A 25950-nucleotide genomic window follows, 5' to 3' on the forward strand; every position below is an offset into this window, starting at 1 on the left:
AACGAACAGCGGGATGGGATGGGTGAGCTTTCGGCAGGCAGGGGTGGTGTTGAGAGTTCCCAGGTTCTAGATTCGAGGAGACCGTTTCCGTTTCCATTTCCACGCCGCCGCCTGAGCTGTGCGACATTTGGAACGTTTGGGCGACTTCCATTGTCGGTGCTTCGCAGTGCGCAGTGCCGCCAGCTTGCGTTACCGCACTGCTGCTGCCAGCGTTCTGTGCTGCGACGCTATGTATCGTGCCAGCAAAGCTCGAAGCCGGGCAGACATGCAGCAGCAGCTCTGTCGGGTGTCTGTATTCTGGCAACGCTTGGCAGCGCACGTACCTCCGGAAGTACGCGAGTCCCACAAAATGACGCAAAACCTACGTTATAGCAATATATTGCTAGGAACCGAGTAAGATGCTAGCAACGCTGGCAACGCTAGCAATACCTCGCCGTCGCTAGCAATAGCGACAGATAAAGCTAAAGTGTTAGTAAGCTATTAATAGTATAGCAAAATAGAGGTATTATTATCGCGCTCTTGCCTTAATTAGCTGTCTATCTACCTTACTATCGGTATCGCTGCTATTGCACTCGCTCTACCTACTCTTATAGGACCTCCTTATTTATTGCTTATTATAGTAGTATCTCGTATCGCTCTATAGCGCCTATCTATAGATTATAGTATAGCTTAAACTGCCTATTCTACTATTATATATCTACGTTTAGCGGCGGTCGGATTAGTATGTTTTATAGAAGGTTCTCGGTCTAACTAAGGTTGCTATCGGCGGCGGCGGCGGTAGTAGTAGTTAAATAGCGTAAATAGCTCGGCGTAGTAGGTACGAAGGGTATAGAAGGTAGTATTTCCGCTAGATAGCGAGTTAGTAAGTAGTCGCTCTCGCTGTTGCCGCTATACTATACGTTATTGCCGCCGGCGGTAGATTAGAAGTCGTTTAATACGCGCGTAGTATATTAAGTCGGAAAGAAGGGTTATAATAAGAACGATAGCGGCGGCGGCGCCTATTAACTAAGCCGTGTCTTACTAATATAAGTCGCGTCTTCTAGATTAGCTATTATGCTAAGGACCTAGTTATCGATATCGTCGTCGTCGCTGTCGTCGCTATCTACTATATCGTTATTAATAAAGTTGTCGCGAGTCTAGTTAATTTAATATTAGAAGTCGTTATCTAACTTTACCTTCTCGAGCTACTAGTCTATTAATAGTTAGTAGATCGCCTCGCTAACAACCTTCGAATAGTGCTTATAGAGATACTAAATATAGTCGTTATAGTTCTTCTTTAAGAGGTTGTCTATTAACTAAGCGGCTCTCGCTAGGCGATAGAAGTCTTCCTTAAAGTTGTCGATAATATAATAAAGAAGAATATAGTAATTACGCTCTAATACGCCGTTGCTAGCAGCTCCTTCTAGTAAGGCTTCTACCGTAGCTAGGTCGTCGATTAGTATACGATTGCTATTAAACTACTCCTCGTAGACCGTCGAGGCATTATTTAAGCCTTGTCTACTATCTATTGCCTTCTAGCGGTCTATATACTCGTCTACCTGCTTCCGAGACAACTAGTTATCCTTAAACTCGCTATTAAACAGTATATAGCAGTAAGGCTAGTACTAACTAAGGAAGAATAGGCAAGGGCACTTAGAAGGTATCTCTTTGTTAAGGGTAGGTTCAAAACGAGACTAGGTAATAGCACCTCGCTCGTACTATAAACGTGCAATCTTATACTGCTTACTAATCTTTATCTATAGATAGTATAGCAATTCTTAAAGCCTCGAGTATCTAAGGGAGCGGAAAAGTAGCAATTATAGTATAGAAGCTTTAGCAACGTCGGCTTTGTTATACTAGTAGTCGTTAATATCTAGAGAGTGTATAAGGGTACCTACGAGTAACTAGTTATAGATTGTCGTCTCGTTGCCTCGCTTAAAATAGATATAATAGCCTTTAATATAGCTAGTAGTACGCGTCTACGAGGAAAGTTAGCTCTAACCGTAGTACGCGATTAGGAAGAAACAGCTATATTTACCTATAAAACGCGTAGATTGCCCTGTCGAGCGTATACGCACTAGAGCTCGGCATACTCGATAGTCTACTCTCGTTTAAAGTAGGCGGCTAATAGATCCTACTAACTACCTAGTAGCGAGGCTTCTATAAGCTATATATATTAAAGAGCCTCGTTATAGTCTTCTACAAAATACAGTATACTAAATAGAGCCTATTATATCTTCTTATATCTACGCTTAATACTAAACTTCTTTCTAATAGTCTCGACAACGTATCGCTAGCATAGATAGACTATAACTTTATTATTAAAAGCGAGCTAGAAGGCAGCCTATTCGCTTATAGAGTTATTAATAATCGTCTATCTAAGGTGCTAGCTACTAGGCTTCTTGTAATCGGCCTACGAAGACAAGTGCTAGAAGCTAGTCGTAAGAACAATAGTATACTAGCTCTCGATAAGTATATAAGCGATAGGGTATTAGAAGTTATTCTCGTCTCGTACGAATAGGTTAACGAGGAAGAAGCTAGTATTATTAGTATCGTAGGTAGCGTCTTACGATAAGAACTCGCTATACCTCTTAAGCAGCTTAATGCCCTTCTTAGTAGTATATACAATGCCCTATTTGAGGCCTTTAGACGTCTATACCTAGAAGACCTAGCAATAATAACTACGCTTAATCGTACGCTCTCTCGCCTCTTTAATTTGCCGTAGAATAGCGCTTTTGCCGGGGACAATATAGCGCTTATCTCGATTGTAGTACAGTAAGCTTCTTACTAGGTTATACAACGTCTAATACTAAATAGCGTAGCTACTAATATTGCTATAGTTATCCTTTAAAAAGTCTCTCGTACGACTAATCCGTAGTAATCTATCTAGCTTCTCTTAACCTATCTCTTTTAGGTATACGTTAGTCCGCCGAGCGTCGCTATACTATAAGGTATAGGTGTGTTTTTGTCGATAATCGGTACGCTAGATAAGAACCTTCGTAGGCTTACTATCGATAGTATCGTAGTACTGTAATATAATAAGATTAAGCCTATAAGGCTTAAAGGGCGTATATTCTAGCTTTAGGCGACTAGAAATAGTATCCTCGACCTTCTTCTTCTTTGCTTCCGCCGCTTCTATCCGCTTAGCCTTAATATACTTATAATAGGACTTAGAAACGATGCTGCTATTGCGGTCTGCTTTAGGGACTATTATACGAGTATAGCTATATATATTAGATATTAGTTTAATAGTAACAATCTATTTAGTATAGGATAGCGGTATATCCTTATCGATAAGGAAGAGCCTATCGCGAAGGACGCTAAGATTGCTAAGCGCATCGCTATTGCCGTTAGGTATAGCGATAACCGGTAGATCCTCTATTATAGCGATAATAGAGGTAACGAGGTAGTAGTAATTTCGAAATTCCTAAAATTATAACGCGAATGCATACGAATTTCATAGTCTTAGCGGGGCACACAAAACGTCATTCAATTGTGGATCTCTACGGAATGCGCCACCCGAGAATTAGCGCGTTGCCAGAATACAGACACCTGCTCTGTCATTATTGCTCTGCTGGAGACTGGAGTAGTAACGCCGCCAGCCGCGGGGCCGGCATCGTATCGATCAGCAACGGGCCGCCCGTTTTGTTTGCGGGCCTGACTCCGCTGCCTGCACAATGTCGGGCCTTGGCACCGCCAGCTTTTCTTCCTAGCACTTTGCACACAACTGTCATACATAATAAGTCTCCTTCTCTTGCGCCCTCGCGTTGCCTGCACCACGTCCATCGGATCGTCTCCTCCATGAGCTTGTTCCTAGCGAGCGGTGTCCGGCCGGCTGCTGCCGGCCGTCTGGCGTGCAGCAATCCTGCAAGTGGCCGAGTGTATTACCTGCAGTAGCGCCAGGCGCGGCTCACTATCTAACTTTATTACTGAACAATCATCACACCACGCCGCTCCGTCCATCAGCATTCGGCCTTCAAGCCATGTCCTATGCTGACATCAACGCCCAGCAATCTCCATTCTTGACCGTCATGTCTTTCATCAAACACCTCGAGCAACGGCGTCAAAAGATTGCACCACTGCCGACTACCCTTTGACACTCCTTGTGGTCTTTGTGGTAATGGAAACGACTCACAACTTCTGCGCGAAACACGTCTTGTCTTGTGCAGAAGACCAAACCAAAAGGCTGCAACAATGCTGCTCCAGTCGTCCATACATTCAAGCGCTATAATAGCAACTTGACCTTCACTTGCATTGCGCAGCAGCTCTTCGCTGAACTTACAGCCTCATCAAGCCGACATGTGTCAATACTATCGCTGGAGCTGCGCCAAATGTTACGCGCAGAACGATGTTGTCGTGCGATGCTACTCCGCCCATCACTCAAACCACCCATGTCCAAGAATTGCAGAGCCATTGCCGCTGCCCTCAGACGCGCCCAAGCTTGAGTGTCAACAGTGCTTCGCCCATCGCCCACTGCCTCCTCCGCGATCCGATCTCGATCTCAATTCAACCCCTGCAAGATCTTCGGTACAGACACAAGCCATTGCGGCGGATGCTGCCCTCGAAATACCCCCAGAGCATCATGTCTTCTGGCGAAACCCCGCTACGAGACTTCTCGACTATTCCGAGAAGCTTGGTGAGTATGACAAGAAAAGAAACGACGTCCTAGCGACTGCACAAAAGACACAGCCGTCGCAAGATTATGGGGAAGATAATAAGGGAAAGGACACCTTACGAAACAGTGCTTGGGAGGAAGCTTGGTCGCAGCTCAAAGAAGACCTTTCGAAGCCCTATGATAATAACAAGTAAGTGCACATGGAATTGCTGGAGCTTGGATTAGTTGCCTGAGCCCTTCGCTCCATAGCACTTCATCATCATCAATCAGATCAGTGATTGCGACCATAGGCTTTTTCAAATTCCCTGTGCCATTTGCCAAGCGGTCTGGGGTTGATCGACCCCAGATTGTGACTTCGTCTCTTCACTCTGTTCTTCTTAATACAGCACTGTATCGAAACACTGGTCAAGCCTTCATTCTCCCAAAAACGCTCATCATCATGATGAAGCAACCCTAACTTACCATTTTGGGATTCTTATCGCGACCGAAGATTTGATGATGAAGGGTCTCCAGGAGATGTGGCTTTATTGAGACCAAGGATAGCCTGCCAGGAGACCCCAGTCTCGTCAACCACTTCGATCTAACGAATATGACTACCTCCTTCAACAAGGCAGAGAAGTGCTCTGCACTACTCATGGGCACAAAAAGAAACACCAAGACGCATACTCGGGCATCTGGCGGCTGCAGAATGTTGCTGGAACACTGCAGCGTGCAACTATTTCTCCTACGCAGCGGAACTTATTAACAACGTCTCTCGCAGCGCGTGAGCGATTGCAACAACACACGGCACGCGATCACGATCGCAAAATGTCGCAAGAACAATCTCGCGATGAGATCGGCTCTCACTTCTTACTGCAGTCGGATTCTCAAACACCAGTCCAAACGCCATCACGCCATGCATCACCAACTCCCGTACGACACACTAAGACGACTCCAACACGACTCAGTACGAACCAAAGATCGACCGCAGATTCTGCGTCGCCTCAACGGTCGTTGCAGCTGCAGGAGAACGCTTATGAGCACGACTTGCATGCCGACTTGCACTGGGCCATCAACCCGTGTAATCCGAGGAATTGGACGAAGAGGAAAAAATGGATGCACACAATGCTATTCTGCATCATCTCTTGGGCCATTATGCTCGGTGCATCGAGTATGACCTTGGCACACGGTGTTATCAAGAATCAAATGCAGACCTCCTCCATTGTCGCAGTGCTTCCCACATCAGTCTACCTGCTGGGACTGGTATTGGGTTTTTTCAGTACGCCGAGCGCTGAATCGATAGGTCGGAAGTCAATGTACATCATCTCTGCGCCACTGTATGCCATATTCATCTTGGCATCTGGACTGACGAACAGCATGTCTGGCCTGGCGATTTGCCGGCTTCTCGCCGGCTTTTTTGCTGCACCAGCGCTACAGCTAGGCTATGCATCAATCTTGGACATATGGACGGTCGAGAATCGAGTTTTACCCATTGTCGCATACACGTCGACCATTATTGTTGGGAGTACCCTTGGTTCGGTGCTCAGCGGAGCAATAATGTGGAGACAACACTGGCGATGGACTCAATTCGCCATTTTGATTCTATCCAGTCTATTCTTCGGTGCAATGTTCTTCACAGACGAGACGTTAAAGACGATGATCTCGCGAAAGGGTTGGAAAGAGACTTCCAAACTCTCGCTGGTCCGAGGGCTGGTTAAGAACGAGTCTGTGAGACCGTGGCTTGTCTTCTTTTCGGAACCACTTACGCTGCTATGTGGAGCTCTGAATGCCTTCTACTTCGGCATCCTGTTCGCGATTCTGACGGGCTTTCCTGACGTGCTCTCCCAAGCACATCACTTCAACGCAGGCGCACAAGGACTCACATTCCTTGCCATGAGTGTTGGCGCTCTACTTGCGCTCATCATGGAGCTTTGCCACCAACAATGGTGCTACGAGCCTCGAGCTTTCAGATACAAAGAGGAGAAGGTCTCAGAACAGGAGCGGACGCTGTACACCGGCAAGCGAGCCAGTAAATACAGCAACCGGTCTAGCTTTAGTGCATCGACCGAGCAGATCAGCCTTGGGAGAAGCAGTCGAAGAAGTGTCCTGTTACAGTCTTTGAAGCGACTCTCCATTCCTACTGGCAAGACCTTTGAGCGACCCAATCCGCAATGGCGGCGAAATATGAAGCTTGCATATGCAGCTACTGGCTACTTGAATGGCATCGATGAGAACTGCGGTAGACGCATCAAACCAGAAAAAGTCAATAATCTCCTCAATCAACAGCTGGACTTTAGTCAGCTTTGTACTGCATTGGAAGGTTACAAGCTCAAATTCGACTGTGTCGAGCTTGCTCGCGTGCTTGTGGAAGCTCTCGCAGATGATGAAACGCAGACACCAGCGGCCTACCCATCAAGTGCAAACATTGAGGACGTCGAGCGACTTTGCTCAGCAACCACTTCTGCTTTGGAGGCTAGCAATTCGGATACCACTCCGAAACCGAGCATGAATGAGAAGCGAAAGACTTGGATACCGCCTTCGACTTCGCCACCACCTGAATGGCGGCTCTGGCTAGCTCTTCCGGCATCAGCATTGAACGTCGCATCACTCTTCATTCTCGGCTGGACGACGCATAATCACTGGATGGCTACCGTGATCGCAATGGCCATCTATGCATTCGGATCGTCACTCATCGCAGTGAGCACGACTTTATACGTGTTGGAGTGCTTCAATTCCTCACAACAAAACGAAGGGATGTGGGCTGGAAGCTCAATTCTGACGTATGCTTTTGGCTTTGTGTTCTCGCTATTCTCCACCGAAGAGCTAAAACTTGGTCCTGGACTTGGTATGAGTGTTTACGCAGTTATGAGCATCTTGTTCGGCACGATACCAGCGGTACTGTATATCTTTGGAGCCGCACTTAGGAAGCGGCGAAAGGATCGTGGCAGCAAGTAGCTTGTTGTAATATTATCCTGTATCAATGATAGCAGAGCTGAACCAGTGGCTCGTACAATACGAAATTCTTGAAGAAGTCCACGTCAGCTTGGCGCTGGCTTGGTGCATTCCTTCTAATGCCTGAGAATCCTTCGCATGAACTACATGTACCTAATCCTCCGCGGCTGTGTTCTTGGCAGCAGCTGCTGAGATTGTCTCCTGCCCAGACTACAAATAGGCAGGGCTGAGACTGACTACTTACTAAAAGGCCCTGCAGTGAAACATGCGCCGCTTGAACATGCTCGAAATGGAAAACAAGAAGATTCAGGCAGCAGGAGACGCCGAAGCCTCGTCATCAACACAACCATCATTCTCACCGGCCGGTCAGCAGGAGCCTCCTCAGTACTGGGATTCCGAGCCAAGTAGTCAACCTCCTTCGTACGGCGAGAAGAAGTGTGGTCAGCAGCGGTGGCGTGGTCCTGCCTCGGCTGCAAGCATCGCTGCCATTCTGGGGCCCGCTCCTCAGGAACCTGAGAAGAAGAGATCGTGGAGGGAGCGCTGGAGGGATATGATGTCGGGAAGCAACCATGGCGGCAAGGGGCACGGAGAGCAGTTCGAGATGGAATTGTCAAGGTGTGGCGCTATTTGAGCCGCCCAAGACTGTTCGGCGGAGTGCGAAGGGTACGGACCGAGGACTCTGAGCAATGCGCTTTCACTGATGCAGGTCGTGCGACGTCAGCCCTCCGATGACAAGGCTGAGTCCATGCACGCCCGCCACGCCACGCCACGCCATTGTCCTGTTGTGGCAATGCATGTCAAAGCCGGAACGAGCATCACGTGCCTGTCGTCCCGGGTCATCGTGGCAGCCACGATCGTATTGACAAAGCGAGCTACGATGACTTTGAGCCAAAGTAATTCTGGATTGGAGGCTGATCAGGCTGTGATGGATGTCACCGCTTGTGAGACGCGGACTGCTGATTCGAAGGGCGACTTGGATTTCGCGATCACGAAGGGAGAGCCTATTGTCCTATATCCACTGGATGTTTTGAGGGAAAGTGGGATTTGTGCGCAGGAAAGAGTTGCAAAACAATGGTTGAACAGTGGATTGCATGAGCATGGCGACGGCGTTATTGCATTTTTGCTGGCATAACTACCGAGACATAGATCCCAACATACATTTTTTCACAAAGTGTTTCCTTACTATAGCCAGATCGGATATCCGCTAATGACAGCCAGAACTAAGAGTCAAGTTCGAGTTCGCTGACTTCATCTTTCTCCATTGTCATTCATCATCAGAAACGAACACATCTGGAAGCTCAGCAAGTCCACCTGCAGCGGCTACGGCGCTCCGCAACACCGAAACCATGAACATATTCTCGGCAGAGCTGGAATCACTACCGTCGTCGTCGTCGTTGTCGTCGCTCGGGGCCTGTTCGTGATCATTTTCTTCTGTACGATCAGCTGACGCCTCTCCCATGATCGTTGTCGCATTTGACAAGGAAGTCGTTTCAGAGGCTGAAGTGGGTGGATCGTCCAACCGCGCTCGTCCAATTTCACTGTCATCGGGAAGAAAGAGCATGCGTTCTGGAGACTGGAGGGAGGACATGTCCGAATGCTCATCGGAGTTTACTGATCGGTTGCTTGGCGATTGGTGCAGTTCAGGCAAGTCGAGCAGATCTCGTTCGTGACTGAAGCGCATCTTAGGAGGTGCTCTGATCTTCTCCGGACTGTATGCTTCATAAATTTGGGCGTCATCATCGAAGTTCGTCTCCTGAGGTGTCTTGGGTGTGGTTGGTCGACGTTCGTTGTAGTCTTGAACCCATACAGGCTCAGGCACCAGTGTGTAAGAATGGGCGCTGTGGACTTCACAAGTCTGCTTGGAAAGATCTCGCTCACTCGCGGTGTCTGGAGACTCTGGAGGTGTTTCTGCATCGAACTGAGCGTCCTGGCTGGTGCCTTGATGAGCTTGGAGCTCCGCTTCTTCATGTTGCGAGGATAAGGCGTCTGCTTCAGGCGAAACTGAAAGCTCATAGAGCCGATCATGGCCTTCAAGTGCAGCCAGACTCCTTTTCCGCCACTCTTCGCATCCACGTGCGAAGATCTTGTCGCCCTCCTCCTCGCTCCACGGCAAGTCCCTACTGGGATCTACAAGCGCATCAAGCCAGCTCACACGCCAATCTACCCGTTGCGCTTCCAGCTTACTATCATGCGAAGCGCTTTGTGGCTCAGTATTGACTTGCTGTTCTGCTCTGTGTGTCTCTAGGCACACTTGACTGGTTGTTGGATCTGACGGGGACGCGGCTGCTATTTCAGATCGTTGAGTCGTGGTAGGCGATAATGGCAAATCTTCTGACACGATTGATGTTGCATCGCTCCTTAGTTCAGTGTATAATTGACCCTCGGAGTGGTCGAGCTGTTCTTGAAGGTCCCTCATGTTGGCAAGCAGAGAACCGTAATGTTTGATATGCAAAACGGTCCGACAGAGTGGTGAGTACATGAGTTATGGAATGGCTGTGTTGGTTGTGATCATCTTCTCGAGGCATCGGGGGCATTTTGCTCTTCTATGGCGTGAGTGCTCGCCTGCGAAGAGTGTCTCACGGTGGCGAGTGACATGGCTCAGGCTGTCGCGTCTCGAGCGAGACACCTCCTATGCAAGACAGTGACACCGTGATCCATGATTTGATGAAACCTCTCATACCATATTGCGAGAGGGGATACACAGCTTGTGTGACTTCACGGCGATGTAGCCTTGAAAGACATGGTGGCGGTGTGCGCGATCAGCTCCAAGCCTTCACATTCAGTGTCTCCGTCAATTTGAGAATCCAAAATACATACCTATCGCTTATTCTGAGCTTGAGACATTGTGACTTCTGGTCAAGGAAGGTGCTTCTGCCAACATCTTCCGTCCAAGGGTGCCGTTGGAAGCATAGGTCGTCGATCGATAAGGTACAGCGTGAAGCTGATGTTCGAGGGCTGTGGTGATAGGGAAGGAAGTCTCGCTGGTTGTACAAGGCGAACCTTCCTTGGACAGTGAGCTTCAAGCAGGCACGGATGGATTGCGTTGGACGCCTTCATGTTACCCCCTCGCTCTCCACGTCTTCTCTCCACTGTAACGCAGCATCTCATCAGCACTCCAGACGTCTATATCAATACAGAAGCCGCTCAATACCTCACCATCGCTATGGAATTTGTTGTCGCCTCCTGCTCCATGGTGTACAGGACAATTTATCGTTTCATCATCCGCAGCTCCTTCACCGTTGATCCGCGACCGCAGTCCACATTGTCGAAGAAAAAGAGGTTTCTCGAGACTCTGGATGTCGTGGAAGGCGCCGGCGAATGCCCAATATGCTACGACGACTTCCTGGACTTAGAAATTAGTGGCGGCTACTGTCTTCCTTGCGGACATGGATTTTGCAGTGTATGCGCAGGAGCGGTCGTTGCGCGATTCAACGAATGCTCTCTATGTCGAAGACTGTTGATCCCTCCACCAATATATGAACGAGAGTCGTACCGCAAATTCTCCGCGGCGGTACTCATGGCCTATGTGACGACTTTAGCTTTGCAGGCCACTACCTGTCTAGCAGCGGTATACTGGCTGTCAACAATCGACGATCTCAAGATGGACATATTCGGAAGTGGATTGATAGATCTTGGAGCTTGCATGTGGGCGGTCTTGCTGTTCATGCGGCGCAGGAGGATGGGTATTCAAGGATGGAGAATTTTCGCACTGGAAGACCATGGGGACAGCAAGTTCATCGTCTTGGATGCCCTGATGATCATAGTGCTATTGTGGGCTATCCTGCTACTTTTGATCTGGCTCGTCCAATGGTGGCGGAATATGTTGACAGTGTAGTCCTGAGGAAGCCGTACAGCTCATTGTTGGAAGATGCGATCATAACGCCGCGGGGTGGTCTCAGAAGGTGGAGCGACGTCAAGTTCTTGGGGAGGCATCGACAGTACATCGTGCTTCTCTACAGCACAACAAGTCTTGTGGATTTACTCAATCGCTGGTAGAGCTTTGCCGTTGTGGCATGTTCGTTTGAATGCCGTTACGACCTTCTTCCAGCTGCTTTCTATAGATTTGTCAGCAAGACTCAGACGATGCGATAGGTTTGGCATACAATGTAGCAGTCTTTCAGTGCCATGAATTCTCTCGCACACAGGTCCTTCTTGACGTTCTGATAATTCATTGCCACGCACTTTCCATACACCGCACCCTGTTCTGCATCAGCAGCGGAAGACGGCAGGGGCACGGTCACACTCACCTCCGCTGAGCATTTGGCCGTTGCTTCGGCGAACTTCTCGATGGGCCTCGTCCTGCCTGGCATGCTGACCTGGATCAAGTGAACGAGACGTTTGGGCTTAAGTGAAAGAAAGCATTTCCATTCCGTCGTGTTCATTGGCTCGCAGCTGATCGGCGCTAGCGGGAGGCGCCGATCTCACACGCGAAGAGGGCAACCACAATCAACAAAGCGCGAGGGCGTAGAATGTGAAGTCGTCGCAGTCGCGTGTCGCATTCAAGGCGCATACAACAACACAATTGCTCCTCGACCAGCATTTCCGCAGCGCATGTATTAGCATCGCGATCACGCCCAGAGACATATCGCACATGCAAGACCGCACCAGATGACACGAGAATACTCGAAGCGCGTCCGACGGAAGCATCTTCCACCATTTCTCACATGAATGGATACCCTGACGACCGTGAGCTTCCCGAGCTGACCAACGAGCGTATGTCAATCCAATGCCCATCTTACGCAAGCTATGCTAACATCGGCCAGAAATCGAAACACTATACCAAATCTGCCTTGCCGCCTCCAAAGCTCGAGGATCGATCTTCGCCGCGCTTTTCGCCCACTACCACAGCCACTTTGAGCAACATGGATTGGACACGAGTCGCGACAACACCATCTTCCGCTGGCTGTTTCCCATCGGCGACAGCGCAAGACGCGACAAGAGTGCTGGGCAGAGAGTGGATCTGGTCAAGCACTTGAGGAGTGTGCTGGCTGCTCAAGGCATTGAAACCGTCTTGTCGAATGAAGAGTATGATGAAGCGGCCGACGAAGAGACAAGATCGTTGAAAGTCTCTCATACGCCACTACGAAAGGCGAGGAATCGCCCGGACCGAAGGGTCTCTTTTGACGACGCAAAGTTGGAAGAGACATGGCTTAGCGAGCATTCGGAACTGGGACGTGATTCTCCATACCCAGTCAACCAAGGACTATTGAGTCAGCCCCCACGACGAAACCGTGACTTCGGACATCCTCAGCGCGCGAGGTCTACGAGCAGCTCGAATCGATATCAAACTCGCCAACCAGCCATCAAGCACTTCCAGGAAACATCGCCGTCGCCGCCATACACTTCCGATTATGGAGCTGAGGGAAATCCTACACTTCTCTTTGAGGTCTCGCAGACCCAACTCGAGCAGCATGCCGAAGCTTTCTATGAGACTACCAACGTTCGCACCATGAGACGTTATTTGCATGTTTGGCATGATCAGGCACTTGCGCTGCAATCTGCTCATGCTCAGGCATGGGCCTTTGCTGCAAATTTTGATCGACGCAAGCTGCTGAAAGACTCTCTGGACACCCTTCTTGCGACTCTGATCGCCAGAAGGGAAGAACGACAGCGCATCCTCGACGCAGAACGATTGGAACGGGAAGCCCAGGCGCGAGAGCAGCAGCGCATTCTGTCTCTCGAAGCTAAAGCTGCCAAGCTGCTGCGCAAGCGCGATTCCAGCCTGTTGTACAAGGGTTTTAGCCACTGGCTCGAAGCCTTGAGGTATCAGCGGCGGGCGATCCAAAATGCGAAACAAGTAATTCTTCGAGTGAGATACTTCCACAAGTGGCGCAAGATCACCGTCGAGAATGTGACGAAGGCTCGGCGTGTCTTGAGTCGCAAGTATCTTAAGCTTTGGCGCGATCAGCAAAATCATCGAGCATTAGCTGGAGAGCAAGCGACGGCACACTTCGAGGAGACCGTCACGAAGAAGTATTTGCAGTATCTCAGACTAACATTTCGTGAACGGCGACTGCCAGATTTGCTGCAGGAGAGGAAAGAGCTTGGTGTGCTGCATACTCTGCAGACGCGCTTGCAGGCTGTTCGCCTTCAGACATCAAAAGCAGACAATTTCAGAAACAGAAAACTGCTCAGCCTAGGATTCAACCGAGTCGCAGAAGCTGCGCGCGCACAGCAGGAAGCTGTACATCTTGCCGAAAATCATCATGGTCGGACTGCTCTGGTCAATTGCTTCCGTGCTCTGCAGCTTCGTGCGAAATTGACTCCGGGGAAGAAGACTGTTGCTTCGAAGGTCGATCTAGATCTTAAACGCAAAGCACTAGGCGTGTGGCAATTGAACTTCAAGTTTTCACGTCAAGCTGCCGAAGCAGATCGAAAGCGAATTTTGCAGTCAGCTTGGACGAGCTGGAACGATGCGTTGCGTTGCAGAGCACTTGGGCAACGCATTGATGAGCGGGTGCTTGCGGAGAACCTGTACAAATGGGTCCTGCAGACACGATTGAGAGACTTCCAGCGAAGACAGAATGGCAATCTGTTGGCTCGGATTATGAATGCTTGGTATTGCAAACTGCAGACAAGACAAGCAACACTCAAGCAGGCGGCCACGACCCTTGCGGCAAATCAACGCAGACGAACCTTGAGATCAGGAATGGTGCGCCTAAATTTGGCACTTCGACAACAAGAAGATGCTGAACGAGCGGCAGTCGAGTTTGCTAACAGCAGAACCTTGCCCAGTGTATTGGATGTCTGGAAGGAGCAAACCGCACACGCAAGGATGCTCGCGAAGTGGGCAGTTGATGCTCGCTTCTACTGTCTCGCCACTCGTACTATTCGTCTCTGGCGTGAACGGACGGAGGAGCACCAACATAGTCGCCGAAGAGATGCATACGCGCAGGTCAGGGCACAGATCAAATTGCGCCTTGTCCGGCAATGCTTCTCGAAAATGCAGCATCGATGTGCAGAGATTCAGGCCATGCAGGGCGAAGCAGAGACACGAGCCAGTGCAAGGCTTTTTGCCATCGGCACAGATGCATTCGACAAGATGCGCGACAAGACGGCACAACTTCAGGAACTCAAGATTCGAGCAATGGCCATAGACCAGGAGAAGCTGCTTGGATCAGCCCTGTCGGCGCTCGTGAATCAACGGGCAGATTTGTCTGCCATCGAAGAACAAGCCATGGTCTTCAGACAAGAATCTGACTTATCCCTTCTTGCTACCGCGCTCAAGCGAGTACAATGGGTCACCTTCACTGCCGCTCGGCGCAGAGAGACTGCAGATGCGCTTTGGGCGAGAAATCGCGATCAGCATATCAAGAATATGATTCGGCACTGGGCATCGCAAGCGGCTCAGCTGAAGGCCGCGAAGGCTGATGGGGTGCGCAGGAGTGAGGTTGAAAGCCCTAGCCTTCGCCCTGCTAGCCGTGCTGCAGCTCGATCCGCCGAGAGACCAGCTTTTAACAGCTCTCCTCCAGTCGCATCTGCAACACCTGCGTACATGCGAACACCATCTCGCTCAAGAAAAACAGCTCGCTTCAAGCCTTTACCAACTCCAGCTCACGTCACGCCCATGACTTTTGATCCAGGCTACTTCGTCACAACACCTGATCCGCTGACGAACGCGCGATCTGAGCGGGAAGTTGAAGATGGCGGAGAACAGGACATCTTCCAAGGCCTGACGCCGCAGATCACACCTTTCGCGCGCAAGCTACGTGCTGGCGGGATCAGCAATACTCCCGCCAAAGCGCCGCCATCCGCACTGAGGAGCAGTGTATTTGGTAGATCGACAGCTGCAGGTGGGACGGCCAAGAGTGTCAGGTTCGCAGGATCTAGCAGATTTGGCAGCGGCATATCGAGGCTGAGTCCTCCTGATGAAAGTACGTAGACGTAGCGTATGTGAATGAAAGAGTAACGACCATGAAAACTTCCCAATAATGCCGCTTCGAGTCGCGCTCTCGCATTGCTCATAGCCCTCTTTTCCATGGTGGCTCTGATCCTGATCTCCTACGGGTTTCATAAATAGGTCAGTGTTGACCAAGTAGTGGAAAAGTACGAAATCACGCTGTATGAGACCAGCAAGCATTCAAGACATAGTGCTGTGGCACATATGTCCCCTATTGAAAGTGGAGTGGTGCTGGTAATATTGTACATGTACGACTCCACGCTCGTGCGGAATGGTGCAATCGCTCCGTCAACGTGCTCCAGCTGGGCGTCACGCGGCACAGTCGCAGCTCCATGCGAGACTGTTTGACTTCCGAGAAGCGAGTGTGAGAGACCGTGAAATGCACGTCTATTAGCTTTTATGTGTAGTCCGCGATGTGATAATATCTTGGACCGTTCCTAAGCCTATTGAAATTCTACATTGAAGCCAAATCCATCTCCCAGGAACAAGCCATCCATACCACCACCACTGATACCCTCCATTGCTGCCAGATTGAGATTCATGGCTTGTTGGAAGTTGGAACCCCAGAGCCAGGGATTCGTCGCTGGATCAAATCCATCAGCACCGGGATCCGGCGTCGGGGGGTACGTGCTGGATTGCTGCTGCTGTGCGTTAATCGGAAAGCGGCTGTCAGGATGATCTGGGTGGGGAGTGCGCCCATACTCGACGGGGAACGGCGTATTGAAGGTCCACTCTCCTTGTGCTGAATTCTGTCCTTGCTGCTGAGGGGGCTGATTGGCAGTGGCGACCTGTGACAGCATGTGAAGTGGGGTCTGACTATACTGCCCGCTATTGACGCCATTCTGAGCCTCCTGTTGGTTTGAGGTCGGCGGATGTGGTAGCTGCTCGCCCCGTGACTGAGCAGCTACATTCTCTTTGTGTCTCTTGAACCAGTCTTTGAGCACAGACAGGATGCGCAAGATCTTCGGGTGGGGTCGAAATTCTTCCTCGCCGGCCACGTGACTGAACATATTCAGAAGTCCATCGAGATAGTAATCGGCGTTGATATCGTCGGTAGTCATCATCTTCGAGATCTCGCTGCCTGGTGTCGTGATAGCAACATGCATCTTGATCAAGATGACAATCGCATACGTGCAGCGGACGAAGAATATCAGCATTGGTAGCACCTTGACTGTATCGACGTCGAAGCTGAGCATATGGTTCAGCAATCCGTGAGCAGCGTTTCGGCAGGCCTCGAGTGCTGCAATTTGGTTTTGCGTGAGCTTCTCGGTGCTGTTGTTGACAGACTTGAGCGACTCCTCAGTAAACGGTAGGCGGAAGTCGTCGATATTGTGGTTGAAATGCAGGGCGATCTCGTGCAAATACAAGCTTGCAACATGCTCGAAAAATCTCAAGCCCGAGTGCGACTTGAGCTCTGTCGGGATGTTCTCGCTCCACTTCTTGAGGTCGTTCTCGAGCACGTTGAGGGTGTATGTGACCTTCGGATCGGTTATGCTGATACTGGCTGTGCTATCGTCCATCAAGAACTGCACACTAACTTCTTCGCATATGTGCTGGATCTTGATGTGCTGGCAGAAGAGCTTGTCAGACGGCATGGCTTCCGAGCTGGTTTCCAGAATGTCAACACATTCTTGCATGTATTTGGTCCAGTGCACGAGATTGGGCCGGCGGAGCACCATTGAAGCGCTTGCGCAGAGGTAGTAACAGCCGAGCCAAGCGCGGCGTGCTTCGATCGTGTCCGAGTTGATCGGGAGCATAAGGTGTGGACCAGGAGCGTAATCAGAATGAGGGCCGCCAAAACCTCGCCTGGCTTTGGATGCATTGAATCGCTTGCCCAGGCCTATATCGATGGCCATGACTGCTGCCATATGGATGATTTGGTAGAAGTTCGTTTGCTCCGCCTTCTCTGGTGGCTTATACCATAACGCAACGACTTGCATCGCTTGGATAAGTTCCAGAGATTTCGCGCCGTTGCAGACGACACAATCTGCCAAAGCTCGTATAGTCTCGCGTGACAGCTGCTTGCATGTATCTGGGTGCAATATGCCTGAAGAACCAGCCGAGAGGATGCACACATAGAGAATGGGCTTCTCTTTCCACACCTGCTCGGCTGTTGTGCCCGGTGGGAAGACAACCGCCGGCATATGTGGCGACATCTTGGTAACGTAGCGGTTGAAGATGGACACTCCTACGTCCGGGTTGACGAGAGAATTGATCCGATTCATGAATTCTTCCGGCGACCTGTGTGTGAGGTAGCGCATCATGTCAGCATTTGGGCCCCAGGAATCTTGAGTTTGCGGGAGCTTGTTCGCATCTGCTTTGCCTTGATATCGCGAGCTGTCAGCAGTATTCTGCTCGCGATATCCATCCAGAGATGGGGTCTGTTGCGTATCCTCCTCCGTACGTCTACGCTTCTGAGGCGGCTGCATAGAAGCGGCCGAGGGTTGCATCGGACTTGGAGCGGAGCCACCCGGCGGCCCATATTGCTGCGCATATTGCTGTGCCATTTGTGCAGTTGGCGCAGCATTCGCGTAAGGCGGTCCATACTGAGGCTGTTGGCTCTGACCAGCTTGCTGTTGCTGCTGTAAGACTGCCGTCAAAGCATCGAGCTTCTTCTCGAGCTCAGCCACCCTGCTATCTGCTTTCTTCTGCCGCTTCCTACTGGGAGCAGTGATGATGCACTGTCGGCCTGCCTTTGCGCATCGTCGGCATGGTAGTTCTGGATGGGCTGGGTCTTGGTCGCAGCGGACTTTCAACCCGCGGCATGCTTCGCAGGCTCGCGGTCGCTTAGGGTCTTCGCCGGTCGCCGCATTGCCATCATCGGGGCTGCGAAGACATATGGATCAGTATAATCTTGATTCAGGGGTGCCATCTAGACATACCTATGCTCGCCGCCTTGTTCCTCATTGAGCTCCCCGTACGCGACGCCGGCATTCTGTGGACTTGTCTGATTGCTGTGACTAGCTGAGCTTGTCGCGCCAGTTCCAGGCGCGTGCGGTGTATGAGTCTGCGGCGTCGGATACTGGTAGTAAGGCTGTGGTGGTGATGTTGGGTAGGTGTTCAGTTTCGCGGGCGGAGCGGAGAACTGGGGCGGTGGTTGTTGCTGGTAGTGCAGCGGTGGCGGCTTGCTGTCGCTGGGAGTCGAGCGCAAGGCCGGATCGATAGCCTGCTGCTGCTGTTGCTGGGACATTGTGCCGAAACAGCCTCCCGCCGCCGCCGTCTTGCTCGAGGTCGGCGTGTGGTGGCCGTGTCGGCGCGAAGCAAGTGCGGTGTGCCGATGGCGATGAAGCTCGGGTAGCAATGACGTTCCAACGCAGCAAACAACTACAATATGTCTGGTGGTGCTCTTTGCTCCGCCGGTCAGCTTTGGACAGGAAAACGACGCAGATTGTGATGTATCGACTGTGCTGCCTGGATGGGGTGAGAGCACTCGAGTGGATGATGCTGATGCCGTACCGAGCACGCCCACGCAGAACGCAGAACCCAGCTTGACTAGACGATCACATGACATTCGATCCATACGAAAGACGCGGTATCAAAAGCAGTTCAACATCAATCACAACGATCCACAATAATTCATAGTACTGAAAGGCGCCAGTCAACGACTCACATTATTTCGACGATCAGACACCAAGCGGCAATCCAACAACTCCCATATGTATGGCTGGACTCGGCATTCGCTCTGGAATGTGACACGCATCACGCTTGACATACTACATTTCTGATTGAGATCTTCTCGCCCACCGGATCCTACAACAACGCGCCAACCACCGCCATCCCAACTGGCACGAGAACCTTGTACACCTGGCTGACTTGGGTCGCTGCAGCTCCTTCCTCCTCAGTAGCAGTACAGCTAGCCCCAGCACTCGGCAACTTCTCTGCGCCAGCAGTGATCGGAATCTCCTTGATATTGAACACTGGACTCGCCGTCAAAGTCTCAACAGTCGAGGACTGGGTCTTGGTGCGACCAGCAGAAATAGAAATGACAGCACTGCAGACTGCCTGCTTAATAGTGGAAGACTCGTAGTCCAGCGCACAGCTCTGCGCCAAGGAGAGCACACCGCCGCCAGTGCGAGTCGAGTAGCTGTATTCGTACTTGGACGGGCCTTGGGTAACGGTGAGCTGTGAGAGGTTAGCAAGCATGAACATGACCGAGTGGAAACGAGAACACGAACCACGACATTTGGTGCTTGAGAGCAATAGTACTCGTCCATATCGGTGCATTGCATGGCGAGAGTCGTCTCACATGGGTCTGCGGCAACGATTGAAGCTGCAAAGCCGGATGAGTAGGAGCCAACAATGCCTGTGATGGTAGTCTGAGCAGAGACCGACGGCGCAGTGGTGGTTGCTCGCCCGCTTCGGAACGTGCTGCTGCTGCGAGCTGTGCTGCTGACACCACTAAAAGCTGAGGGAGGTGTAGTTGCAGTAGTAGAAGTGCCGGGGATGGCTAGAGATGTGCTCGAGTCGCCGTCGTCCTGAGCGGAGACGGAAAGCGCCAGGGCGACCAAAGCGAGTGTTTTGGCGAGCATGTTGGCGTCGATGGTTGCACGGGTTGGGGGAGCAGTGCGCAATGTGCAATAGATACTTGCGATGGTCTCGAGACGTTATGATTTTGGTATCAGCCCGAGGTAGTTGATGTCAATGGGAATGACTTCAGTCAAAGACACAGCGCCAACCGCACGCGGACCCTGTTCACATTTTTCCAGGTTCCTGTTCCAGCAGGTAGCCGAATGGCGACGTCAGTCACAAAGACGAGTTCTTTGTATAAGCATCAGTACAGCTTGGCAATGGCGCTCTTGTCTTGGCAATTCTTTTGTGATTATCAAAGCGAATGTGGAGGCACGAGGACAACCAAATGGTAACGGTTGACGTCGATGGCAGGCTCTGTTACTGCAGTGCAGTCAGTTGATCAGAGAGATCTCTCTTGTATATAGAGAGCAGTCTGCTTGAGATCGGTGACGTACCCATAATCTAATATCTGCAGTTGTGCATATATGGTTGACTCGGGCTCTTGGTGCATATGGAAGCTGTATGGCTGCCACGTGCAGCCGGTCTGGATGGCTTGCATCAACGGTCGCCTGTCTGTTATCGTCACAGTGGGATGATCGGTCCGTCGCACTGTGCTCGTATGGCAATTCAACGCTTGCGAACTCGCTGAAAGGATATGTTCGCAATGCTTTCCATTAGTACAGCCACAAGTTCTGAAGCTCCAGTTTGGCACCGTCCTTGCCAATCACGACTTCTTCTAGTATATCATGAGTCAAATGTGACTTATCCTCTCTGGTCCAGCCCCACGCGTATGAGAGTGCGGACTACGCAGGAGGATCGTCAAGCGTGACAGTAGAGGAGTTGCATACGATATGGTCGTCGAAAGCTGTAGACCGAGCAATCGTGAAGATACGTATATCATTGACATCCTCTAATGGGAGCAAGTTATCCAAATTTCGTTTTGATTCGTCGCTAAATCCATGAAATCATCGTCACTGGAAGAGGCAGGATCCCGATCGCTCTCACTGCAATCATCCATATCCATACATCACAGATTGAGAACTCTTGATCTCCGCGATTGGCCGCGTGTGAGATAGATTCGATTGAACCGTATCGACGGGTAAGCGTCGACCTGATATAAAGCTAGAGCTCCAGTGCCTTGTGAGTAGCGAAGCTTGAGCTGACCTGGGCTGCTGTGAAACACAGGCCCTACCGCCCATAGCAATTTTTGGAACCGCTGGATGGGAATGTGCATTGGGACTGGTTCTCAACATCGCATTTTGCCATCACTATCGATCTCACTCCGACCCCGAACGCCACGCTAAACTGCCTGCAATGCTCTGTGGTCCCTCCGTCCGACCTGGATCGCGGAGGTCATTCAAGCGCCACTCTCGGCGACACTCAGATTCTGAGTATCTTTCGCCAGCTTCTCAGCCTCCTTTTGGGCCTTCTTCTCAGCCAGCTTTTGGGCCTTACGCTCGCTCTTGGTACCTCTACCGTCTTCTCGTGGTCCCGTCGCTTCGCCGTTGGCGGCCTCATTTGATGCCACTGGCTTTACCTCGAGCGGCGTTGGGTTGCCCTTGAACTCGAGTTTCCGTTCCGTCATGTAAGAGGCCATGACCTCGTCAGTGATCTTGCTGCGTCTTTCCTGGAATTCTCCAACGACTTTCTGAAGCTCGCTAATACACCGAGCTTTCATCTCGCCAGTCGTGATCTCTCCCTTCCTGTAGCCGTCACTAAGCGACTGTAGCTCCTCGTCACTCTCCAAGAAATAGGAGAGGTACGTGAAGGCAACGTCCACATCAGGGTTGCCACCCTTTTCTCTGTGCTCCTCGATGGTTTCCCTGCCACCCGAAAACGCATGCTTATTGATCTTGTTCTTGATCTGGTTCGGTGTGTCTGACATAAAAATCGCAGAATTTGGGTTCGACGCCGACATCTTACCGCCTGGTCCTTGCAGCGCCGTCAGGAATTTAGACAGAATAAGGCAAGTCTTAGGATGCTTGTTCTTCATTCGATCGCAGTTCTCCCGCAAGATTCGGAAATACGGCTCCTGGTCAATAGCGCAGGGAATGAGTGTCGGTATTTTCGCGAGATCCTTGTATCTACGGAGAGGCTTTGGCTGCACCTGCCCGCCTACGAAACCTCTGAAGTCGCTCTTGCCGAACAACTCCGGATATGAAGAAGGAAAGGCAGCCACACATTGTCTAGCACCATAGCTGTTGAGGCCAACGTTCGTGCTTCCATCGAATCCGAATGCGCCTCTGACTTGGTTGTTTGTGATTAAGCTCTCGAATTCGGAGGTGTTGAGGAGGAAATGGCCACTGATGTACTCATAGTCGGTATAAATAAAGGTCTTCTTCATGTCAAACCCGAGAGCTATGATATCCTTGATGTTGCCATATGCATACTCCAGGAAGTCTTCCGGCTCCGACTTGTCGCTCTTGTTCTTGTTGCGCGTGTGCAGAAACTTCTCGTCATCGGTTATCATAATCACAAGCGGCACGTCGAAAATATCCTGCAGCTCCTTGGTGAACAGCATGGGTATCGTATGTCCCAAATGCAGGCTTCCGCTCGAAGGTCCTCGACCGGTATACAGCATGAATGTGCCATATTTCTCGTATACGTTGAGGATGTTGTCGAAGTCGCGGTGTGAGAAGAACAGTTTCCTCCGCATTAATCGGTGTGCCGGCTTTCCAGTGACCTTCTCGAAGCGCTTCAGGTGTTCCTCGGTCAGCGGTTGTACGCCAAATTGCTCGATTAATCGGTCATAGTCGATTGCCTTCACATTTCCTTCCGCATCAACCTCTCCCTGAACATTATAAGGGTCTATCGTCTGGGTCTTGGCTTCACCTATAGCCTTCTCATCTTTAAGAGAAGCCAACACCTTCTCAGCTTCGGCTATTCTCTCATCGAGAGAGGCCATGTTGCTTCTGGACTCGAGTGGTGGTGGGGCGGAGATGCGGGCTTTCGGTCGGTCTGTAGAGCTGGCGACTTTCAGGCGGAGTCAAGCTGTTCAGATGAGCTTGTGTGCGTCTCCTCAGCAAAATCGCGTAGTTACGTCGATCGCGCCTCCGTCGAATCTCGAATTTGGAGTCACTTTCAAGTTTCAATGGCTCATCCCAGCCCACGTTTGACACGAATCGGCGGTCGGCGGCTTTGGCTCCGATCCGATGGCTCGTGGCTCGTGCCGCTGCTTCTCCGCATTTCTGCACTTCAGCTGACCACTGGAACTGGCAAGTCGTCGTGCGATCATCACTCATTATTCCATCACGCGTCCTTGCTGCCATCTCTGCCCACTCTCCCATCGCTACCATCGGAGCAGCATTGTATATGGTGATGGGTTTGCGCATCGCCAAGAGCAGGAGAAGGCGATCGTGACACCAGCAGCACGATCATCAGCATCATGGTCAAATTCTACAGCACAAATTACTCTTACGACTACGGCTTCAGTGCCGTTTCTCTGGCATATTTCTTGCGCTATCCGAATCCTTACTCCCGTCATGTCGCTTCTACGGATACCATAGAGCGGCACTATGATCCGGAGACCCAACGACTTACGACTGTACGATTGCATTTGAAAAGGAGTCGTTTGCCACCAGCGGTGCTGAAGTTGCTCCCAAAAAGCTCGCTTGGTGCAAACGAAGATGGGAGCACGCAGAGTTTCATTTTGGAGAAGAGCGTGGTGGATGTAAGAGAAGGATGGATGCAGACAGATTCGAGGAACTTGGATTGGAACAATGTTTTATCTGTCATTGAGAGGCACACGTACCGTCGGCCAGAGGGCACCACTATCGAGAATGCAGGAGATCAGACTGATGTTGCAGTCAGCGTGACGCTCAAGTCGCGCATTGGAGAGCAGATCAGGAAGCGCAGAGAGCGGTGGGGCCAGCAAGCGAACGCGACTTCAGTCCTGGGTGCTGGTGACGCAGCTGAGGAAGAGCCTGTGAAGCAAGGCTTCATCAGTAGCTGGACAACCGGTGCCGTCCGCTCGGCCATCGAATCTATCAGCTTACAGCGAACCGAGAAGAGCCAGCCCAAAGCGCGACAGGGCATGTCTGTGGTGCTCGATCGATTGCGTGAAGGAGGCGTGCAGGCCGTGCTTGAAGGCATGCGACAGGACCGCGAGCTGGCACTGTAGTAAGACTCGAAAAATTGTAAGAATACTGTTTTAGCGCTGGCGTTGGATGGGTGGCTAGGCATTTGTGATCGTACGTTGTCGACTGCATCTTCGCTTCGAGAAAGTCTGAGTACTACATCGAGAGTGCTTGGAGCAAGAGCAGGTATTATGACAGCGAGTATATATATACATAGCTTGAGATGGCCCTAAGCCTATCAGGATGACCTCTCAACTCGACAATCGTCACTTCGAGGCATGCCTGACCTGCTTCCTTGTTCTATCTCCTGCCATTAGCAGTCTGCAAATAGGCTTCCTAATATCGTGGTCGCAAAAGGAAGAGTCAACAGCATGGTGCAGTTGTAGTTGAAATCAAATCTATATACAAGCTGGGGTCCGCACAATCTATAGTCATAGCTCCAAGCACTGCGCTGCTAGGGTACTTTCCAACCCCCCCCCCCCCCGGTTCACCTTGCTTGTATGCTGTAGTTCCATAAAGCAGCCGCCCTAGGGCCATAGGGAAAGCTCAGCCTGTTCCAGCTCCAAGGCACTGCTCGTTCGCAAGCGCAATATACCTCATCTTCCGCATCATCTACAACGCACTCTCCACCTCTTCCGGCACAGCGGGATCCACCACGACCTTCTCGATGACCTGCAAGGTCGCTCTCAATGGTAGGCCCACAACGTTGTCAAAGGTGCCATCAATCTTCTCGACCAGTATGCTTCCCACGCCCTGGATTCCATAACCCCCTGCCTTGTCCGCTCCTTCCCGCGTTCTGACATATGCCCAAATCAACTCATCTGTCACAGATTGATCGAATTTCACCTGCGTCTCCTCGACATGTGTCTCCATGGCATATCCCGGATCCATCAGGCTTTCAAGCGGAGCCATGGCCACAACTGCAGTGTAGACCTTGTGCCAACCATTATTTTGATCACGAAGCATTTTCAGTACTTCAAAGTGGTGTTTCTCGTTTCGTGGCTTTTCGAGAATCTGGCCATAATGAGAGGCGACTACCGTATCTGCAGCGAGGACCAAAGTCGGCTCGCCCCTTGACGTATCGTCGATAGTCTTGGTATAAACATCCCGACATTTCTGTTCGGCTGTGTCGAGGACGTATTGAAAGGGAGGCAAAGATTTATCTTTATCTTCTGGCAATGTAGAAGGTACGATTTCGAGGTTCGCAAGGCCGATCTAGTTATGGCGGCTTAGAACCGCTCAGTTTACTTGTCTACACGGGCGCGGCTTGGGACATTCGAGCTTACCTGTGCGAGCAGCTGTCTTCTTCTTGGTGAAGCCGATGCAAGGATTACTCGTCTGCCTCTGATCATATTCAAGGCGGGCAAGTCCAATGGCAATGGAGGTCTTGGACCGGGCTGCCGTTGCGGCGTGATGGGCCGCTTGCCGCCATCGTAGGCTGGAGGGGGCTCAAGAGGAGTTTTCTCGTCGGCCATGATCGTGTCGGGGCCGGATGTGGTTATCTCTGAGGCTCAACACGACGGAACATTGAACGTGGCGGCCACACCCGCACTGCTCGGGTTGACTCTTCGGCAGACGGCACGGATCTTGCACTCGTACTGCTGCTGTATACAGGGTGTCTTATGCATGCGACAAGCGGCTTCCTTTCCGCAACGATGACGCTTTCGCAGTGCGTACCGCCTTCGGTCATGCTCCACATACGAAGACGATCTCTGCCTCGGTAGACATTCTCAAAGAGTGCCAGTACCTGTTGCCCGGAGATGTAGCTCCTTCAAGCACCCTCACCGCTGCGGGCCCTGCTTCTGCTCTGCACAAAAACAACACAACATCGCCGTGGCGAGGGCTCACGCGAGCATGGCGACCGACGTGGTTACTCCCTGCTCGCTTGCCTGCCCGTCTCTGGTTGATTTGGATTCAGTATGCCACAATACCCGAGGAAC

General features: G+C 51.1%; 10 protein-coding genes across 10 annotated transcripts; 4 read left to right on the forward strand and 6 right to left on the reverse strand.

The window, feature by feature from the left end:
- Positions 1 to 5401: 5401 nt before the first annotated feature.
- Positions 5402 to 7611, forward strand: MYCFIDRAFT_153709 (uncharacterized protein; the record flags this gene model as incomplete). Its single annotated transcript, XM_007928180.1, has 2 exons — positions 5402 to 6559; positions 7088 to 7611. 2 exons carry the CDS (start codon positions 5402 to 5404, stop codon positions 7526 to 7528), a joined length of 1599 nt encoding a protein of 532 aa, XP_007926371.1. The 3' UTR covers positions 7529 to 7611.
- A 1010-nt stretch (positions 7612 to 8621) lies between these two features.
- On the reverse strand, positions 8622 to 9313 carry MYCFIDRAFT_203486 (uncharacterized protein). The gene has a single exon (XM_007928181.1). It carries the CDS (start codon positions 9204 to 9206, stop codon positions 8790 to 8792), a length of 417 nt encoding a protein of 138 aa, XP_007926372.1. The 5' UTR covers positions 9207 to 9313; the 3' UTR covers positions 8622 to 8789.
- A 232-nt stretch (positions 9314 to 9545) lies between these two features.
- Positions 9546 to 10259, forward strand: MYCFIDRAFT_211225 (uncharacterized protein; the record flags this gene model as incomplete). Its single annotated transcript, XM_007928182.1, has 1 exon — positions 9546 to 10259. A coding segment is annotated over one exon (235 nt), but the record flags the coding sequence as incomplete, so codon positions are not given.
- Positions 10260 to 11601: 1342 nt separating this feature from the next.
- MYCFIDRAFT_36377 (uncharacterized protein) lies at positions 11602 to 11835 on the reverse strand (the record flags this gene model as incomplete). Its single annotated transcript, XM_007927563.1, has 2 exons — positions 11602 to 11724; positions 11773 to 11835. 2 exons carry the CDS (start codon positions 11833 to 11835, stop codon positions 11602 to 11604), a joined length of 186 nt encoding a protein of 61 aa, XP_007925754.1.
- A 354-nt stretch (positions 11836 to 12189) lies between these two features.
- On the forward strand, positions 12190 to 15407 carry MYCFIDRAFT_80594 (uncharacterized protein; the record flags this gene model as incomplete). The annotated part of the gene is made up of 2 exons (XM_007927813.1): positions 12190 to 12238; positions 12289 to 15407. 2 exons carry the CDS (start codon positions 12190 to 12192, stop codon positions 15405 to 15407), a joined length of 3168 nt encoding a protein of 1055 aa, XP_007926004.1.
- Positions 15408 to 15791: 384 nt separating this feature from the next.
- Positions 15792 to 18241, reverse strand: MYCFIDRAFT_164292 (uncharacterized protein). Its single transcript, XM_007928183.1, has one exon. The coding sequence runs from the start codon at positions 17930 to 17932 to the stop codon at positions 15869 to 15871; it is 2064 nt and encodes a 687-aa protein (XP_007926374.1). The 5' UTR covers positions 17933 to 18241; the 3' UTR covers positions 15792 to 15868.
- A 574-nt stretch (positions 18242 to 18815) lies between these two features.
- On the reverse strand, positions 18816 to 20098 carry MYCFIDRAFT_215171 (uncharacterized protein). The gene is made up of 2 exons (XM_007928184.1): positions 19601 to 20098; positions 18816 to 19547 (listed from the first exon to the last, which is right to left on the reverse strand). The coding sequence occupies exons 1-2, from the start codon at positions 19952 to 19954 to the stop codon at positions 19176 to 19178; spliced, it is 726 nt and encodes a 241-aa protein (XP_007926375.1). The 5' UTR covers positions 19955 to 20098; the 3' UTR covers positions 18816 to 19175.
- Positions 20099 to 20608: 510 nt separating this feature from the next.
- MYCFIDRAFT_188202 (uncharacterized protein) lies at positions 20609 to 22839 on the reverse strand (the record flags this gene model as incomplete). The annotated part of the gene is made up of 2 exons (XM_007928185.1): positions 20609 to 20670; positions 21390 to 22839. The coding sequence occupies 2 exons, from the start codon at positions 22837 to 22839 to the stop codon at positions 20609 to 20611; spliced, it is 1512 nt and encodes a 503-aa protein (XP_007926376.1).
- Positions 22840 to 23184: 345 nt separating this feature from the next.
- On the forward strand, positions 23185 to 24288 carry MYCFIDRAFT_211227 (uncharacterized protein). Its single transcript, XM_007928186.1, has one exon. It carries the CDS (start codon positions 23320 to 23322, stop codon positions 24052 to 24054), a length of 735 nt encoding a protein of 244 aa, XP_007926377.1. The 5' UTR covers positions 23185 to 23319; the 3' UTR covers positions 24055 to 24288.
- Positions 24289 to 24622: 334 nt separating this feature from the next.
- MYCFIDRAFT_188204 (uncharacterized protein) lies at positions 24623 to 25485 on the reverse strand (the record flags this gene model as incomplete). The annotated part of the gene is made up of 2 exons (XM_007928187.1): positions 24623 to 25225; positions 25297 to 25485. The coding sequence occupies 2 exons, from the start codon at positions 25483 to 25485 to the stop codon at positions 24623 to 24625; spliced, it is 792 nt and encodes a 263-aa protein (XP_007926378.1).
- Positions 25486 to 25950: the final 465 nt, after the last annotated feature.

This window comes from Pseudocercospora fijiensis (assembly GCF_000340215.1).
Source record: "Pseudocercospora fijiensis CIRAD86 unplaced genomic scaffold MYCFIscaffold_4, whole genome shotgun sequence".
Taxonomy (NCBI): Eukaryota; Fungi; Ascomycota; class Dothideomycetes; order Mycosphaerellales; family Mycosphaerellaceae; genus Pseudocercospora; species Pseudocercospora fijiensis.

Coding starts and splice junctions, on each gene's coding strand:
- MYCFIDRAFT_203486 (XM_007928181.1), bottom strand. CDS start 9,206: ATGCGCTTCAGTCACGAACGAGATCTGCTCGACTTGCCTGAACTGCAC.
- MYCFIDRAFT_164292 (XM_007928183.1), bottom strand. CDS start 17,932: ATGGCACAGCAATATGCGCAGCAATATGGGCCGCCGGGTGGCTCCGCT.
- MYCFIDRAFT_215171 (XM_007928184.1), bottom strand. CDS start 19,954: ATGCTCGCCAAAACACTCGCTTTGGTCGCCCTGGCGCTTTCCGTCTCC. Junction 19,548..19,600: donor CTCAAGCACCAAATGTCGTG/GTTCGTGTTCTC, acceptor AACCTCTCACAG/CTCACCGTTACCCAAGGCCC.
- MYCFIDRAFT_211227 (XM_007928186.1), top strand. CDS start 23,320: ATGGTCAAATTCTACAGCACAAATTACTCTTACGACTACGGCTTCAGT.